This window comes from Bos javanicus, chromosome 6, assembly GCF_032452875.1.
Source record: "Bos javanicus breed banteng chromosome 6, ARS-OSU_banteng_1.0, whole genome shotgun sequence".
Lineage (NCBI taxonomy): Eukaryota > Metazoa > Chordata > Mammalia > Artiodactyla > Bovidae > Bos > Bos javanicus.
In genome coordinates, this window is record NC_083873.1 from 117767115 (window position 1) to 117780726 (window position 13612).

The 13612-nt window shown below is 64.1% G+C and overlaps 3 protein-coding genes across 10 annotated transcripts; 2 read left to right on the forward strand and 1 right to left on the reverse strand.

Moving 5' to 3' along the window:
• Positions 1-406: 406 nt before the first annotated feature.
• SLC49A3 (solute carrier family 49 member 3) lies at positions 407-9315 on the forward strand. Of its 3 annotated transcripts, none has more exons than XM_061421148.1 (10): positions 407-547; positions 3639-3797; positions 3980-4193; positions 4337-4413; positions 5839-5976; positions 6096-6212; positions 6794-6946; positions 7214-7371; positions 7530-7639; positions 8121-9315. In XM_061421148.1, exons 2-10 carry the CDS (start codon positions 3753-3755, stop codon positions 8300-8302), a joined length of 1194 nt encoding a protein of 397 aa, XP_061277132.1. In that variant the 5' UTR covers positions 407-547; positions 3639-3752; the 3' UTR covers positions 8303-9315. The 3 variants fall into 3 exon arrangements, with proteins under 3 accessions (XP_061277132.1, XP_061277131.1, XP_061277130.1); XM_061421147.1 differs by lacking the exon at positions 407-547 and adding an exon at positions 583-950; XM_061421146.1 differs by lacking the exon at positions 407-547 and having other exon boundaries at positions 1212-3797.
• MYL5 (myosin light chain 5) lies at positions 8978-11535 on the reverse strand. 6 transcript variants are annotated; one of them, XM_061421152.1, is made up of 5 exons: positions 11430-11518; positions 10499-10601; positions 10032-10110; positions 9537-9582; positions 8978-9214 (listed from the first exon to the last, which is right to left on the reverse strand). In XM_061421152.1, the coding sequence occupies exons 3-5, from the start codon at positions 10070-10072 to the stop codon at positions 8978-8980; spliced, it is 324 nt and encodes a 107-aa protein (XP_061277136.1). In that variant the 5' UTR covers positions 10073-10110; positions 10499-10601; positions 11430-11518. The 6 variants fall into 6 exon arrangements, 3 of the variants coding, with proteins under 3 accessions (XP_061277136.1, XP_061277134.1, XP_061277135.1); XM_061421150.1 differs by having other exon boundaries at positions 9537-9585; XR_009737191.1 differs by lacking the exon at positions 9537-9582 and having other exon boundaries at positions 9065-9361; positions 11449-11535.
• ATP5ME (ATP synthase membrane subunit e) lies at positions 11497-13277 on the forward strand. Its single transcript, XM_061421149.1, has 4 exons — positions 11497-11800; positions 12204-12258; positions 12645-12743; positions 13204-13277. The coding sequence occupies exons 1-4, from the start codon at positions 11543-11545 to the stop codon at positions 13227-13229; spliced, it is 438 nt and encodes a 145-aa protein (XP_061277133.1). The 5' UTR covers positions 11497-11542; the 3' UTR covers positions 13230-13277.
• The last annotated feature ends 335 nt before the right edge of the window (positions 13278-13612 follow it).

The following is a 13612-nucleotide window of genomic DNA, read 5'->3' on the forward strand; positions in this document are numbered from 1 at the left end:
TGTTCATAGTAATGCTTCCTAAGGCGCACTTGACTTCACACTCCAGGATGTCTGGCTCTTAGGTGAGTGATCACACCATTATGTATATACAGATCATTAAGACATTTTCAATAGTTCCTCTGTGTATATCTGCCACTTCTCTGCATCTGCTAGGTTCTTAGCGTTTTTGCCCTTTATTTGCCCTTCTTTGCTTGAATTGTTCCCTTGGGATCCCTGTGTTCAAGCCCACAGAAATCTATATCTCGTGTTTTCTCAGCTGCAAACTGCAGATTCCCAGGTAGGGGGCGGTCACCTGCTCCTCCCTGGCCCACGGTCCCGAGCTCTGGCACAGCCCTTTTCCTGGGCATGAGGACAGGCTAGTCTCCACCTCCCCCTCTGCCCGTCCTCCCTCAGTCCTGCTTCTCTGCAGGGCAGACTCGAGTGGAGTCAAGAGCATCTAGTGCAGTCTAGAGCATTGATTGGAGGCGCTGTGCAAACTGACTCCAGCCTCCTCGTCGAGGTTGGCCTCCAGCCTCCAGCTGTTACTTGTTTGGACCTCAGGAAATAGGTGGGTGGGGGTGGCGGAGGGGTTATTTCCACACCCCTTTCAGGAAGTGCGGCCTTTCCGCGAGGCAGTGACTTCCTGGAGCCGCTCCTGACCCACGTGCGTGAGCGCATCCATCGCAGGGCCTCGCGAGGGCATTTTGGTCCCCTTCCAGCCTGACCAGTGGTAACCCCTGCCTGTGGGGCGGGTTCTGACCCGACCCCACCTCCGAGGGCGGTCCTGGCCCATCAGCGCGGCTCCCAAAGTCGGCGGCCCGGGTGCAGCGGCAATGGCGGGGCCGGCGGGAGACTGGCCAGAGGCCGGCGCGGCGACCTCGGTCCGGAGCGCGCTGGGGGGCTACCGCGCCTACGCCCGCCGGTGGGTCTTCCTGCTGGTGATCAGCCTGCTCAGCTGCTCCAACGCCACGGTAGGGGCTGGGCCGGGGCCGGGCCGGCGGGGCAGGGCTGCAGGACAGGCCGGGACCTTGCCGAGCCCGGCCCGTCGACGTCCGGTGCGCGCCGAGCGCCGCTTCCCGTTGGAGAATCGGCCGCTGAGAACTCGCTCGGCCAGGCCCGGGACGCAGCCCTCCAGTTTCGCGACGGCGGAACCGCGGGGGAGGGCCGCCCGCGAGCTCAGCGCAGGCCGGGGGCGGAGAGCCCCTTCCTTGGCGGAGGCTGCGCAGGTAGAGCGGGTGTCCTGTCTGTCCTCGGGGGCCTGAGACCCGCGGTGGTTTCGACAGGATGCCGCTCCTGCCTCCGAAAGGGTCACTGTCCACGGCCACGGAGGGATCCTCCCGCAGTCTCCCTTCTCTGCCAAGTGCGCACCCACTGCAGCCTGGGCACCCGCTCTGCCCCCCTACCTGCCTCTCTTCCCTGGGCCCTGACCGCCCTCCCACGGTTTATGGCTCACTTCCAAGGTCCCTCACCAGAGGTCTTTCTTGCCTGCCCACTCAGTCCCTTTCTTCACAGCCACCCCGCTGGGGTCAGCAGAGACCCTTCAGCTGTTCTAGAACTGACCCCACTGCTGGCAGGGACAGTGCTCATCATCACAGCCCCTGAGACCAGAGAAGCCCCCGCGAGAACCAGGTCTGCCGGTTCCAGGGCCCCAACTCTCCCAACCTGCTGCTCCCCGAGACTCGCCCCTTGAGGGCCGAGGCCCTCTGCCGGCCCAGCACGTGCCACGGCTCAGCCAGCAGACCTTTTTCTGCTCCTCCAGCCCCGGGCTGTGCCATCCTGTGTGCCCTGGACTGCATGCTCTTCCCAACCTGAGGCTAGTGGCTGCCTGTCGAGCGGTCAGGCTGCAGAGCTATGGGGCCCCTGGGTCTCCTCCTGTAGGCTGCTTGAAAGAACACCATTCAGCCTCACACTGGACCTCAGGGAGTTGGGCAGTGAGGGGTGGCCACAATCATGAAACGCAAAATGGCCGGGGGGGTGGGGAGTGGGGCCTGAAGCTCAGGGAAGCCCCGAGTGGCAGAGGGAGGTCAGATGTAGAGACTGTGACAAGGAGGGGCTGGCAGGTGAGGGCAGCCCTGAAAGGTACCACCTTGGAGAGGTTCTTGGGCGACAGCCCGTCTTGGACGTCACTGCAACCTGTTCGGGACCTCTTTCCTCCTCCTTGCGGGCCAGCCCTGTGCTGGGACAAGTGCCATGCCCAGCCTGGGACTTCAGAGACGGTTTCTCTGCAGCAGTCGGTGGTCTGCCTCTGAACACCGTGAAGCCAGGATGGGTTTGGGTGCAGTGGTTTGAGAGTGCAGAACGGGGGTCTCTCTCAGCCCCCTCCAGCTGCTTCAGTGTCTGGGGGTGGATGTTGGAGGCCGAGGCTGTGCTTCCGCACTTGTCTCGTCCGCAAGTCGTCATGGAGCAGACAGGAATCACACCAGGACTTGTCATGGTTCCCACGGGGGTCGCGGCAGGGAGCTCGGGTCAAGAGGTGCACCCTCGCTTACTCCTCCTGTGGCCAAGTGTGCAGGGCCCTCAGTCCTGGGCGGGGTGGGCAGCATGAAGGGCACGTGGGTGGCGGTTGCAATGAGGCCTCAGTGGCCCTGGAGTGGTCTGGGTGAGGGACAGCATGGGGGACAGCCACCTACATTTTCAAAGGACGCACAGGGCCTCCCGGCAGGCTGGGAACACATGGAGGAAGTCCGCGTCCTGGGCACACAGTTCCCCCCACGTTGCTGTGTGTGTTTCAGACCTGTCTCCACCCTGCTGGCCACAGGTTCTGGGGGGGACCGAGGGGCGAGGCTGGCAAAGGTGGGCTGCGCTCAGAAGGCATAGCAGCCACAGCCAGGCTTTCTCGCCGCTGGATCAGCTGGGCAGGAAGCAGGTGGTGGCACCAAGCTCTTTCTGAACCTAGAAGCTCTGTCCTGAGAAAAGGGAAGAAAAGGCAGCTGTTGCCCAAGGTCGCTGTCATGTGGGGCTCTGTGGTCAGAGCTCTGTTCGGGTTAGGAAGGCTGGATCCTGCGGCCTCTGCCGTGGGGGCAGGGTGTGAGGCCTGGGTGAGCTGTGCCCTCTCAGAGGTGGAGTCCGTGGGCTTTGATTTGTGACACCTTCATTTCTGCACCAGGCCAGGACGCCTCCCCACTCCCTCCTGCAGTAAGCCCCGGTGCACCGGCGTGTCCTCCATGGGCACCGAGTGTCCACAGAGTGGCCCCCACAATGTGCTCCTCGGCCTGTCCCATCCGGGCAAACTACACGCCCACGTGACAGGGAGCCGGGGGACCCTCTCCCACCCCCCGGCACTCCAGCTTTGGCCAGCACCCAGTCTAGGCTCCCCCCACCCCGGCATGGTGGCCATCTCTCTTCTGCCGTCAGCCCCAGGCCTTCTCTTCAGAGGGTCAGTCCTGGAGGCCTCGCTGTCCTGCAGGGTCCAGCCAGGTTGTCCGCCTCTGTCTGCCCCGGGAACATGCCTGCAAGGATGGTTCCGGTCCTCTGCCCCGACATGCTGTCTGAGCTCCCAGCTGGTGCCTCCTCTCTGGCCTGACCAAGTGAAGACCCCAGCCCTGACGGGACCCCTGGACCCTTTCTCTCCCTCAGACCAGCCAGCCGTGCCCAGGGCAGCCAGCAGCCGCAGTGTCTGCGGTGCCTGCCCCGGGCTGATGCCAGCCTGTGTCTCGCAGCTGTGGCTCAGCTTCGCGCCCGTGGCTGACACGATCGCCCGGCACTTCCTCCTCTCCACCGAGCAGATCAACTGGCTGTCGCTGGTCTATCTCGTGGTGTCCATCCCGTTCGGTATGGTGGCCATCTGGGTTCTGGACTCCGTTGGACTCCGCAGGGCGGTGAGTCAGACCACACACCAGGGCCTGCTCTGGGACAGGCGGGTCCCCAAGCATGGGATCGAGAGCCACCCCCTCCTCCCAAGATCCGAGTCCTCAGGCAGAGCCACTGGGTGGTGAGTGGAGGCTGGGGCGGTGGGGGGCATCCTGGCTGCTGGGCAGCTCTTCTGACCCCACCCTTGCAGACCACCCTCGGCGCGTTCCTGAACTTCTGGGGGAGCATGATCCGCTCCATGCCCTACATGGCCGTTGACATCCAGGACCCATTTGTCTTCCTCCTGGGTGGGCAGACCTTCTGCGCCCTGGCCCAGACCCTGGTCATCTTCTCTCCAGCCAAGCTGGCCGCCTTGTGGTTCCCTGAGCACCAGCGAGCCACAGCCAACATGATCGGCACCATGTGTGAGTCTCAGTGAGGCCGGCGTCTCTGGTTCAGCGTGTGGCTGGGCGCTTCTGTGCACTCCCCGCTCTGGGGGCCGAGGGCTCCTCCGTGGATGGGGGCCCAGCCTACCTTCCTGAGCTGACGCACATCCCTGTCCATCTAGCAAATGCCCTGGGTATTCTGGTGGCCAACCTGCTGTCTCCCGCTCTGGTGAAGACGGAGGAGGACATCCCCTTGATGGTGAGGGAGCTCACAGGTGCACGCATGTGTGCACCTCTGCGTATGACGTAGGCTGTGTGTTTGCATGTGTGTGTGTGCATGTTCCTGGGCTGTGTGTGCTAGTGCGTGTGTGCGGGGTGGTGGGCTCGTGCACCCACGCTGCCCGTGTGAGTGTGCACTTGCATCTTCTGTGGACACGGCTGAGTGCACCCCGTGTACATGGGGCTTCCTCTGTTGCAAGTACTGGGCACCTTCCGAGCGTCAGGCACAACCCCAGGCTGCTGGGTGTTTTCCTTGGAGGGGAGAGAGCACCAGGGCGGCAAGAGGCTGGCTGCAGGAGGATGAGGCATTGCGAGGGTGGGGAGGAGGACGTGGGACCAGAGAGAAAGGCGCTGAGGTGGAGGCGAGACTGAGGGGTGCGGCTGCAGCCAGAAGTGTGTGTCTGCTGAGCAAGGGGAGGGCGGAGGGAAGCGTCAATCCAGGTGGCATGCGGTTGGCTTGATGTGATGGACACCCTGGGGGGATCTGAAGGGAGAGTGATTCCATCTGGTCCAGAACAGCTCAGGGAACGAAAGGTGTGCCTGGAGTGTCCAGGGAGAGAGCCTGGGCTGTGATTCAGCTGGGGAGTGGGGTGCCCTGAGGAGTGAGGGGCTTCTAGCTGGGGGATGGTTGGGGTCACTCACAGAGGTGGGAGAGGGGGTCCAGGTGACAGTTGGATAGAGCGCCCAGAGATGGTCGAGCTGAGGCCATCACTGTCAGAGTCACCCTTGGGTGAAATTTTCAAAGCCAGGTTTCTGAATGCAGCAAAGCAGAGGAGGCCCCGAACGGGCCCTGGGCTTGCTGGCGTCCACCTGGAACGACAGGCAAGGCGGGCAGTGAAGAGGCAGCAGCTCGTCTGGAGCCTAGGGAGCAGGCTTGAAGTGCCTGTGTGTGTGTGCGTGCATCCACGGGGACCTGTGCGTGTACACTCATGCCCACGTGCATGAGTGTGCATCCACGGGGACCTGTGTACGTGCATTCACGCCCGTGTGCGTGCATCCATGGGGATGCACGTGCAGTCATGCCCGTGTGTGTGTATCCACGGGAACCTGTGTGTGCGTGCACTCACGCCCATGTGCATGTGCGTGCATCCAAGGCCACCTGTGTGAGTGCAATCACGCCCGTGTGCATGTGTTTGCATACACAGGGACCTGTGCACGTGCACTCAACGCCTGTGTGCATGTATCCACGGGGACCTGTGCGAGTGCAATCACGCCAGTGTGCGTGTATCCACGGGGACCTGTGCGAGTGCAGTCACGCTCCTGTGTGTGTATCCACGGGGACCTGTGCGAGTGCAGTCACGCCAGTGTGCGTGTATCCACGGGGACCTGTGCGAGTGCAATCACGCCCGTGTGCATGTATCCACGGGGACCTGTGTGCGTGTACTCATGCACACTCTCCCCACAGCTAGGCACCTATATCCTCCCTGCTGGCCTCACATTCCTGTTGGCCATTGCATGCCTCTGGGAGAGTGTGCCCCCCACCCCGCCCTCTGCGGGGGCTGCCCAGTCCACCTCGCTGTCGTTCCTAGCTGGGCTGAAGCTGGTTAGTGCTGCGCGTGCTGTGGGCCCGGGGGGTGGGGGCGAAGAGGGGGAGGGGCAGGCCACCCCTGGAGCCTCCGCCTGTGCTGCGAGGCTCTGGACTGAGCGGCCCCTCCCCTTTAGCTCACGAGGAACAAGGCCTACATGGTCCTGGCTGTGTGCTTTGGGGGCGGCATTGGCATCTTCTCCAACTTCTCAGCCCTCCTGGAGCAGGTCCTCTGCGTGAACGGCTACTCCAGCGTGAGTGCTGGCCCCGACCTGGGGGCCCCCCACCCGGACACAGCCTTGGGGGCCTGTTGACCTGCTGGTGGCTGTGGAGCGGCCCACGAACTTCCCAAGTGCTGTCTCCACACCTCCTGTCAGGGTGGTCCTGAGACGCTGTGAGTCTGGGTCTGCAGACGGTGGGTGGCAGCCATGGGCTGGGGTGCTGGCAGAGCCCGCCTGCTCCCACAGCCCTCCGCCAGCCCTGTGGGTCTGTCTGGTATCAGACTCACAGCATCTCGGCTGTGCCCGCTGTGGTCTGGCTTCAGCACTGGGCATGGGGTTCAGGCCCCGAGTGTTCCCAGTTTCTCAGAGGTGACAGGCGTCGAGGGCGTCTGCAGAAGCCAGGCCCTTTCTCTAGGACTTGTCCAGTTCGTGGGTGGAGGTGAGACAAGGCCGTGGCACACCCAGGGAGGACACCTCCCGTCCCCGAGCCTCCCACATGGTCCTCCTTGGGCCTCGGGTGCTGCTCGGTGACCCTGCCGTGGGTTCCCTGGTGGTGGGGTACACCTGGGAACAGATGGGTTCAGATAATGGACAAGGTGCCCCCTACCCTCCAGGAATTTGCGGGCCTCTGCGGGGCTCTCTTCATTGTGTTTGGAGTCTTGGGGGCAGTGGCTCTGGGCCTGTACGTGGACAGGACCAAGCACTTCACCGAAGCCATCAAGATCGGCTTCTGTCTGACGTCTCTGGCCTGCGTGGCCTTTGCTGTGGTAAGAGTCCTCTTGAGCTGAGACCACCTTGCAGAGGGTGAGAGTGGGGTGCCCCAGGGGTGGGGCAGCTGGCAGGTTGGCCATAACAGACACCCAGACCCACTCAGATCCAGGTGCCCCCGCCAGGGTGTCCCTGGAGTGGTGTGGGCGCTGTGGCCTCTCCAGCCCTGGCACTGCCCTGCCCCCGACAGGGCTCGGCAGGGCCTGGGGTTCAGGCTGGGGCACTTCTGACTCCTGCCTTGCCGGTCTGTGCGGCTTGCTGTCCAGGTGTCTCAGCTGCAGGGACAGACCATCGTGCTGGCCGCCATCTGCTCGCTGCTGGGGTTCTTTGGCTTCTCGGTGGCGCCCGTTGCCATGGAGCTGGCGGTCGAGTGCTCCTTCCCCGTGGGTGAGGGCGCAGCCGCGGGCCTGGTCTTTGTGCTGGGGTGAGTGCCCATTCCCATGGCTTTCCAGGGACCCAGGGACCCTCCCCTTGCCCCCACCCCCAGGACACACCATGGACGACCTGAATGCCTACTGCGTGCTGCCCTTGGGGTCCCTGGGGCAGCACTGGGGTAGGGCTGAGGGCTTCGTGGCTGTGTAGGCAGGCCGAGGGCGTTCTCATCATGGTGCTGCTGACTTCCCTGACTGTGCGCCACGCGGAGCCGTCTGTCTCCACCTGCCAGGATGGCCAGGGCCCGCTGGACTGGAAGGGTGAGGCCCAGGCCAGGAGGCTGACCCCACCCAGCCCTGGAGTCTCCCTTCCACTGGCCTCTTTCTCTTGGCAACCTCCACTGTCCTGGCGGGTGGGTGCAGGGCGCCCACTGAGGGGTGAGGTGGGTTGGGGCGGACCGAGGGCAGCAGGCAGAACCTGGAGCGCAGCCTGGTGGGAGCAGCCCTCACGGGAGCCCACCTGTGACCCCACATGAGCGGTTTTGAAGTGAGATCACAGACAGGAGAGACACAGTAAGAGACGCAGAGAAAGACAGAGATGGAGACAGAAAGCCAGAGAGACAGGAGTGCGGTCATGCTGCACGCCCACGTCCTCAGACCTGGTGGGTGACCCTGGGGCTCACGGCCCCTGGGTCTGCAAACCTGCCTCTTGGGGCCAGGCGGGGATCTGTGCCCAAGGCTGCTCTGGGGTCCCTTGCGCCCGGGCGAGTGCCTCAGGCAGCGCTGGGCCGTCTCTCCCTAGCGCCCATGCTGCTGATGGCCGGCCTCTGCGTCCTCTTCAGCTGCCTCTTCGTGCTCCTCTTCCACACACCGTACCGGCGCCTGCAGGCTGAGGCCGACGCCAGCCCCTCCATTCAGGAGGATGAACGCCCAGCAACCGCAGCAGCCCTGGGCCACGCGCCCTACCTGGCAGCCACGCCCTGAGGCTCCACCGTAGCACCCTGGACCCCAGCAGCCCCTTCCTGGAACTGGTGCTCCTGGCCCTGGCTCCTTCCTCCTGGGAGCCCTCCAAGACATCTCAGGGGCCCTGTAGAGGGCCAGAGGCTGGAGAGCAGTTGGCATGAGAAAAAGAGGACCTGGGGATGCGAAGGGGAGGCAGGGACGTGGGCTCTGGTCCCTTTGGCTGGACCCGTTACGACTGAGGCTGGGACGATGTTGGCATCCTGGGGGGACCCAGGGTTGTGGCAGGGGGGCCCAGGGGATTCTCTGTGGCTGCAGCAAGAAGAGCTGCTGCTGTGCAGACAAGAGGCCACTGACCAGGGGTACCCCAGTGGCCACACCAGGCCCAGGGCGGCTACTGCAGGGGCTGGCCTGGCACTGGGGGGGCCAGGGCGAGGGGGAACTGAGTGGGTGTGGGACTCCGAAGGCCCCAGCGTGGCTGAGTGTGGGGTGGACAGGTGTGAGGAAGGCCCTCCTTGAAGGAGCCCGTGCTGGAGCCACTGTGTCCACCTCTGCTGACCACTGAATGACCAGCCCTCCAGCCTGGTGCCGGCACAGATGGGCAGAGCAGGTGGGGCCAGGCTGGGCAGGAGGTGGAAGGTGGGCCGCAGGCAGACGCTGCTACTCCCTGAAGACCCTCCTGCCCCCAGGGGGTTACCCCTACCCCAGACCTTCTCCACCCCATGGACACTCCCACCCCCAGGAGGACACCTCCGCCCAACAGAGACACTGTTTGTGGGCAGGAAGGTTTGTGGGTTCACATTCATTCAACTGGCCACAGCCCCGTGGGGTGGGGTGCCTCTCGCTCCTCTTCCCAGGGGCGAACATGTGGCCCAGCGCCTTGTAGCCCAGGCTGCCTACAGTACCGCTGGTGGAGAACTGGAACATCTGGTCGACCTGCAAGTTTGGTGCGGGGGGTGTCAGGCCCAGGACGGCATGGAGGGAGTGGAGGGTCCCCAAGGCTGCAGCCAGCAGGTGAATTACAGGAACTGGACTCCGGGCTCTGTCTTGTTTGTGTGTGGGGGGAAGAAGCTGGGGGAGACCCTGCAGGGAAAGGGGTGGGGCTGGGGCTGGCGTCCCCCTTCCTGGACACTGGGCGTCCCACCCTCCTGATGCTGCAGCTACTAGGGGCTGAGCCACATCCCCCCGGAGCCCCGAGGGCCATGCTTGGGCCTCACAGAGGGCCTTGGGGAATGACGTAGGGCGCCAGGGGCCAAACCTCTTCAGCAGTCATGTTGTCGGCCTGGGATGCGAGCTGCCGCCTGCTGCTGAGGACAGCAGGGAGGGGCCAGGTTAGGCTGTTCTGGGGAAGGACTGGCCCTGAGCTGGAGCGCTGGCCCCAGAGGAGCCCTCTGATGGGTTCTCATGGGGGCAGGTCTGCCCCCTTCAATCCCACCTGCTCACAGGGCAGGTACCTCTTGGGAGCCTGTCCCTGGGTGAGTCCTGGGCACTAGGGGGGACCGCAGGGAGCCATCCCTGACTCCCACATCCCTGGGGCACCTGTTCATGAGGCTGAAGTAGCCCCCAGAGGGGCTAAAAACCCAGTGATGGTCTGAATGGCAGTGACTGCGGGCCCCACGAGGGTATGGGTGATCGTGCCCTGGGTTTCCCTGAGGGACTCAGGATCCTGGGCAGGCTGATCAAGACCTGAAAGCTGGGGCAGGTGGGGGTGGGCCTGGCTTCCTTCCGCCCTGGTGCCCATGGTCATGCTCACTAGTCCTTGTTGGCGCTGCCCTTGCCATCGGGGTCCAGCATCTTCAATGCGCTGAGGACAGTCTCCTCGGGGTCCGTGCCTGCCCACAGGAAGCCTCGAGCCTTGGGCGTCTCAGGTGCTAGTCCTGCCCCTCACCACCCAGGGCTCCACATCCTTGCCCACTTGATGCTCTCAGTGGCCTTCCCACTCTGAGCGCCTGAGAGACCCTCAGCTCCCACCCCAGGGTACTGTTCTTGGAGTCCCCTTGGTCCTGCCAGGCCCAGAGGTGAGCGATTTCTCAGTGAGGGACAGAGGCCCTACCAGCCGGTGGAGAGGTGGGCCTGGGCTGGGGGCTGTTCCCAGAATGCCAGGTCCTAGAGACTTTCAAGAGGTCTGCAAATTTGGGTTTTATGTGAGATATGCAGACATTAGGTGTCGAGTAAGTGCACACAGAGTGCTGGCAGGCCTGCAGCTGGCCTGGTGCTCACCCTCAGCTGCTCCCCAACACGTTCAGGAACACGGTGAAGTCGATGGGCCCCGAGGCCTCCTTGAACGTGGCATCCAGCTCGTCATCCTTGACTTTGATCTTGCCTGTTGCGGGAATGGGGGGTGGGGGTGGGGGTGTCACGGGGCAGGAGTATCAGCTGCCCTGGTGGCCTTGTGGTTGGTACAGGCACCCCGGGGCTGCCCCGCTCCGTCATTCTCCAGGTGTCCCCAACCCCCGTTGCCATGGGAACTGTGTGTAAGCACAGCAGGTTAAGTTGGGTGACTGGCCACCACTGCCCACCTCTGTGCAGCCTCTCTGCACACCTGGGCTGGGTGAGCTGTGTCTTCCCTTGCGCTGACCACAGAGCTGGGGGACAGAATACCCCACCAGCGTGACCCCTGCTTCTCATTTCCTCCCAGAAACGAGGGTGAGGGCCTCTCTGACGTGGACCTTGAAACGTGGGGCTGCAAGGTCCTGAGGGCTGGAGTCGGGATACCGAGGGAGCAGACTCTGCTAGGCCGGCCTTCTCGGGAGGACCTGTGCCCCTTTCTGCCGGGGAGGCTCCAGGGGTGAGGAAACCCTAGCTCTGCCGGGGGCTGGGAATGGGGCCGGTGGTGGGCAGAGGGGCACCCACGGCCGTGCCGCCCCAGGAAGGGGCTCGGGCCACACGGTAGACCTGGCCTGTGAGTCCAGAGGGGCCGGACATGGCCATCCCCTCCGCTGGGAGCCAGCCTGCACTCAGGCTACACTTTGTACCCGGACCCCGGATTCCCTGCCCAAGCCTCGAGCCCCTTCCCGGGCCGTCCCGGGGGTTGGTCTGGGGGGACCGCGGCCCGGACAGGCCTGGGTGTGGCTGCGGCCGCACTGGAGCCGCGGGCGGGGCGGGACAGGTAGGAGGGAGCTCGGTTTTTCACTTTGTACAGTGGACTCACAGTTTTCAAATATTTGTACCCGAGGTGTGCGGGCCTCGATTTGTGCTCAACCTGGTTCGCAGGAGGGTCGCACCTGCTGCAGGGAACGCGAACTCGCTGCCCCGCCACTGCCCATGCGGAAGCCGCCGCGCGCCGCGCCTGATGACGTCACCCGGGCGTGCGCGCGGGCCATTTGCCCTCCAGCCGCCAGGGGTCGGCACTCGGCGTCCTCGCCCTGTGGACGGCGCATGCGCACGCCCGGCCGCGCCTCTGCGTCTGCGTCTCCGCGGTGTTCAGGGCCTGGCGGCATCCTCTTCGGGCCGAATTGTGCTTCCGGCGCGAGGGTCACGGACAGTATGGTTCCGCCGGTGCAGGTCTCTCCGCTCATCAAGGTGAACCAGGCTTCGCAGCCGCCGCCGCTGATCCGCTCTGCGTGGGCAAAGCGCGTGAGCGCCTTGGCGGGGCTTAAGGCCCCGGCCCGGCGCCCCCGACTCTCAGCACCCCCTGCCCTGACCCGGAGGCTGCGACCCCCCATCGGGCCGCGACGCCGCGGGTGTGACCCCCGCTCCCCCTACCCCGCTCCGCGACCCGGACCCCGTCCCCCTACCCCGCTCCGCGACCCGGACCCCGACCCTGTGGGCTGAGACCCCCCCCCCCCCCCGCCCAATCGGGCCCCGACGCCGCGGGCGTGACCTCCACCCCGTCCCCTCTCTCAGTGTCCCGGACCCCGACCCTGTGGGCTGAGACCCCCCAGGGGCGGTCCCCCCTGCCGCCCCTGACCGCTTTTCCCCACAGCTCGGCCGTTACTCCGCCCTGTTCCTCGGCATGGCCTACGGCGCCAAGCGCTACAGTGAGTGTCCGCGGGCGTCTGCGGCCCCCCGGCCGGGGCGGGAGAGGGGCGGCGTGGGAGGCCCCTGACCTGAGACCCGAAAGGGCCGGACCCCCGCGCGCGGCCGGTTGGAGGTTGGCCGGGCAGCACCTTGCAGCAGAGGACTGAGTGCGGGGCGGCTGGGTGCCTGGGGTGGCCGCGGGCGTCCTGTAGCTGCCCTCCGGGTCGGGCTCTCCGTTAGGAGGTGGGTATCAGGCCTTTACCTACATCCAGGTAAAGGAGAGTGGGAATCGGGCGCCCCTGGCACTCAGTGTACCTGAGGATGGCTTTGCCTGTGAACCGAATTCCCTTTAGAGCTTCAGTGGAAGCGTTCACTGGACGCCCCGCCCCCGCCTTCCCTTTGACAGATTACCTGAAACCTCGGGCAGAAGAGGAGAGGAGGCTTGCAGCCGAGGAGAAGAAGAAGCGGGATGAGCAGAAGCGCATCGAGCGGGAGCTGGCGGAAGGTGGTCATGCGTTTGGCTCTCCTAGATTTGTCCCCCGCCCCGCGGGGTTTTCAGAAACAGCTGCTGCTTCATACGGAGCAGCAAGTGGAGAGGAAAGGCTGCCTTCTCCATTTCCACTGGCCCCTGGGCCATCCTCTGCTGAGTGGGGTAGGGGTGGGGAAGGAGAGCCGTTGTTGGGGGCGGGTGCTAACCTGCCTTTAGTGAGGCTCGGCCCCTGGACCTTAGAGGTGAACTGTCTCAGCCTTAGAGGCCACACCACCGGAGTCAGGCTCCATCCTCCCTGACTGCGGCGACAGGTCCCAGTGAGGACCCGCAGGTCAAGGAAGGCTGAGGATATGGTGGAAACAGCATAGCCAGGCTCCATGAGATGAGACGCTGGATGGTTTAACCCCCAAAATCTAAGGTGGCCCTTTGGGGTGGTGGGCCTGTGTAATGGTGTGTTTTCCTTCTAACTTTCCAGCCCAAGAGGATACCATATTGAAGTGAGCCTGCCCTTCTCCTGAGCAGTGTGGCTGAATAAAGTTTTCTGTGCTCTGTGAGTCTCTGACTTTCCTTTATTGTCCCCAGTAGTTTGGTTTCTGGACTCAGACTCAGCTGTATGCCAGTCTTCTCAGATTATGTGCAGTGTGAGTGGAGAGGGATTCCAGAAAAACTAATCAATGATTCAGTGATGGGTGCATAAACACAGTGGAACACAGAGAAACTTGATCGTTTGCTCTGGGGGCTGGGGGTGGGAATGAGGACGGGAGCCCCTAAGGATGCAGTTTGCAACAGAGGCGCAGCTCGCCCAAGCATCATGGGTGCTGCTGAGCTTCTCCGCTCATCCCTGGCTCAGACCCTTGGACGGGTAGGAAAGGGGGCAGGCTTCG

Excerpts from the sequence above, each read along its gene's own strand:
- SLC49A3 (XM_061421146.1), top strand. The coding sequence starts at position 3,144 with ATGGGCACCGAGTGTCCACAGAGTGGCCCCCACAATGTGCTCCTCGGC. Across the intron at positions 5,977-6,095 it reads TCCTAGCTGGGCTGAAGCTG|CTCACGAGGAACAAGGCCTA; the intron begins GTTAGTGCTGCG and ends CCTCCCCTTTAG. Across the intron at positions 6,947-7,213 it reads CCTGCGTGGCCTTTGCTGTG|GTGTCTCAGCTGCAGGGACA; the intron begins GTAAGAGTCCTC and ends CTTGCTGTCCAG.
- MYL5 (XM_061421150.1), bottom strand. The coding sequence starts at position 10,072 with ATGCTGGACCCCGATGGCAAGGGCAGCGCCAACAAGGACTA. Across the intron at positions 9,586-10,031 it reads GGCAGCGCCAACAAGGACTA|CAGCAGGCGGCAGCTCGCAT; the intron begins GTGAGCATGACC and ends TGCTGTCCTCAG. Across the intron at positions 9,215-9,536 it reads ACAACATGACTGCTGAAGAG|GTCGACCAGATGTTCCAGTT; the intron begins GTTTGGCCCCTG and ends CCAAACTTGCAG.
- ATP5ME (XM_061421149.1), top strand. The coding sequence starts at position 11,543 with ATGCGGAAGCCGCCGCGCGCCGCGCCTGATGACGTCACCCGGGCGTGC. Across the intron at positions 12,259-12,644 it reads CTACGGCGCCAAGCGCTACA|ATTACCTGAAACCTCGGGCA; the intron begins GTGAGTGTCCGC and ends TCCCTTTGACAG. Across the intron at positions 12,744-13,203 it reads CGAGCGGGAGCTGGCGGAAG|CCCAAGAGGATACCATATTG; the intron begins GTGGTCATGCGT and ends CTAACTTTCCAG.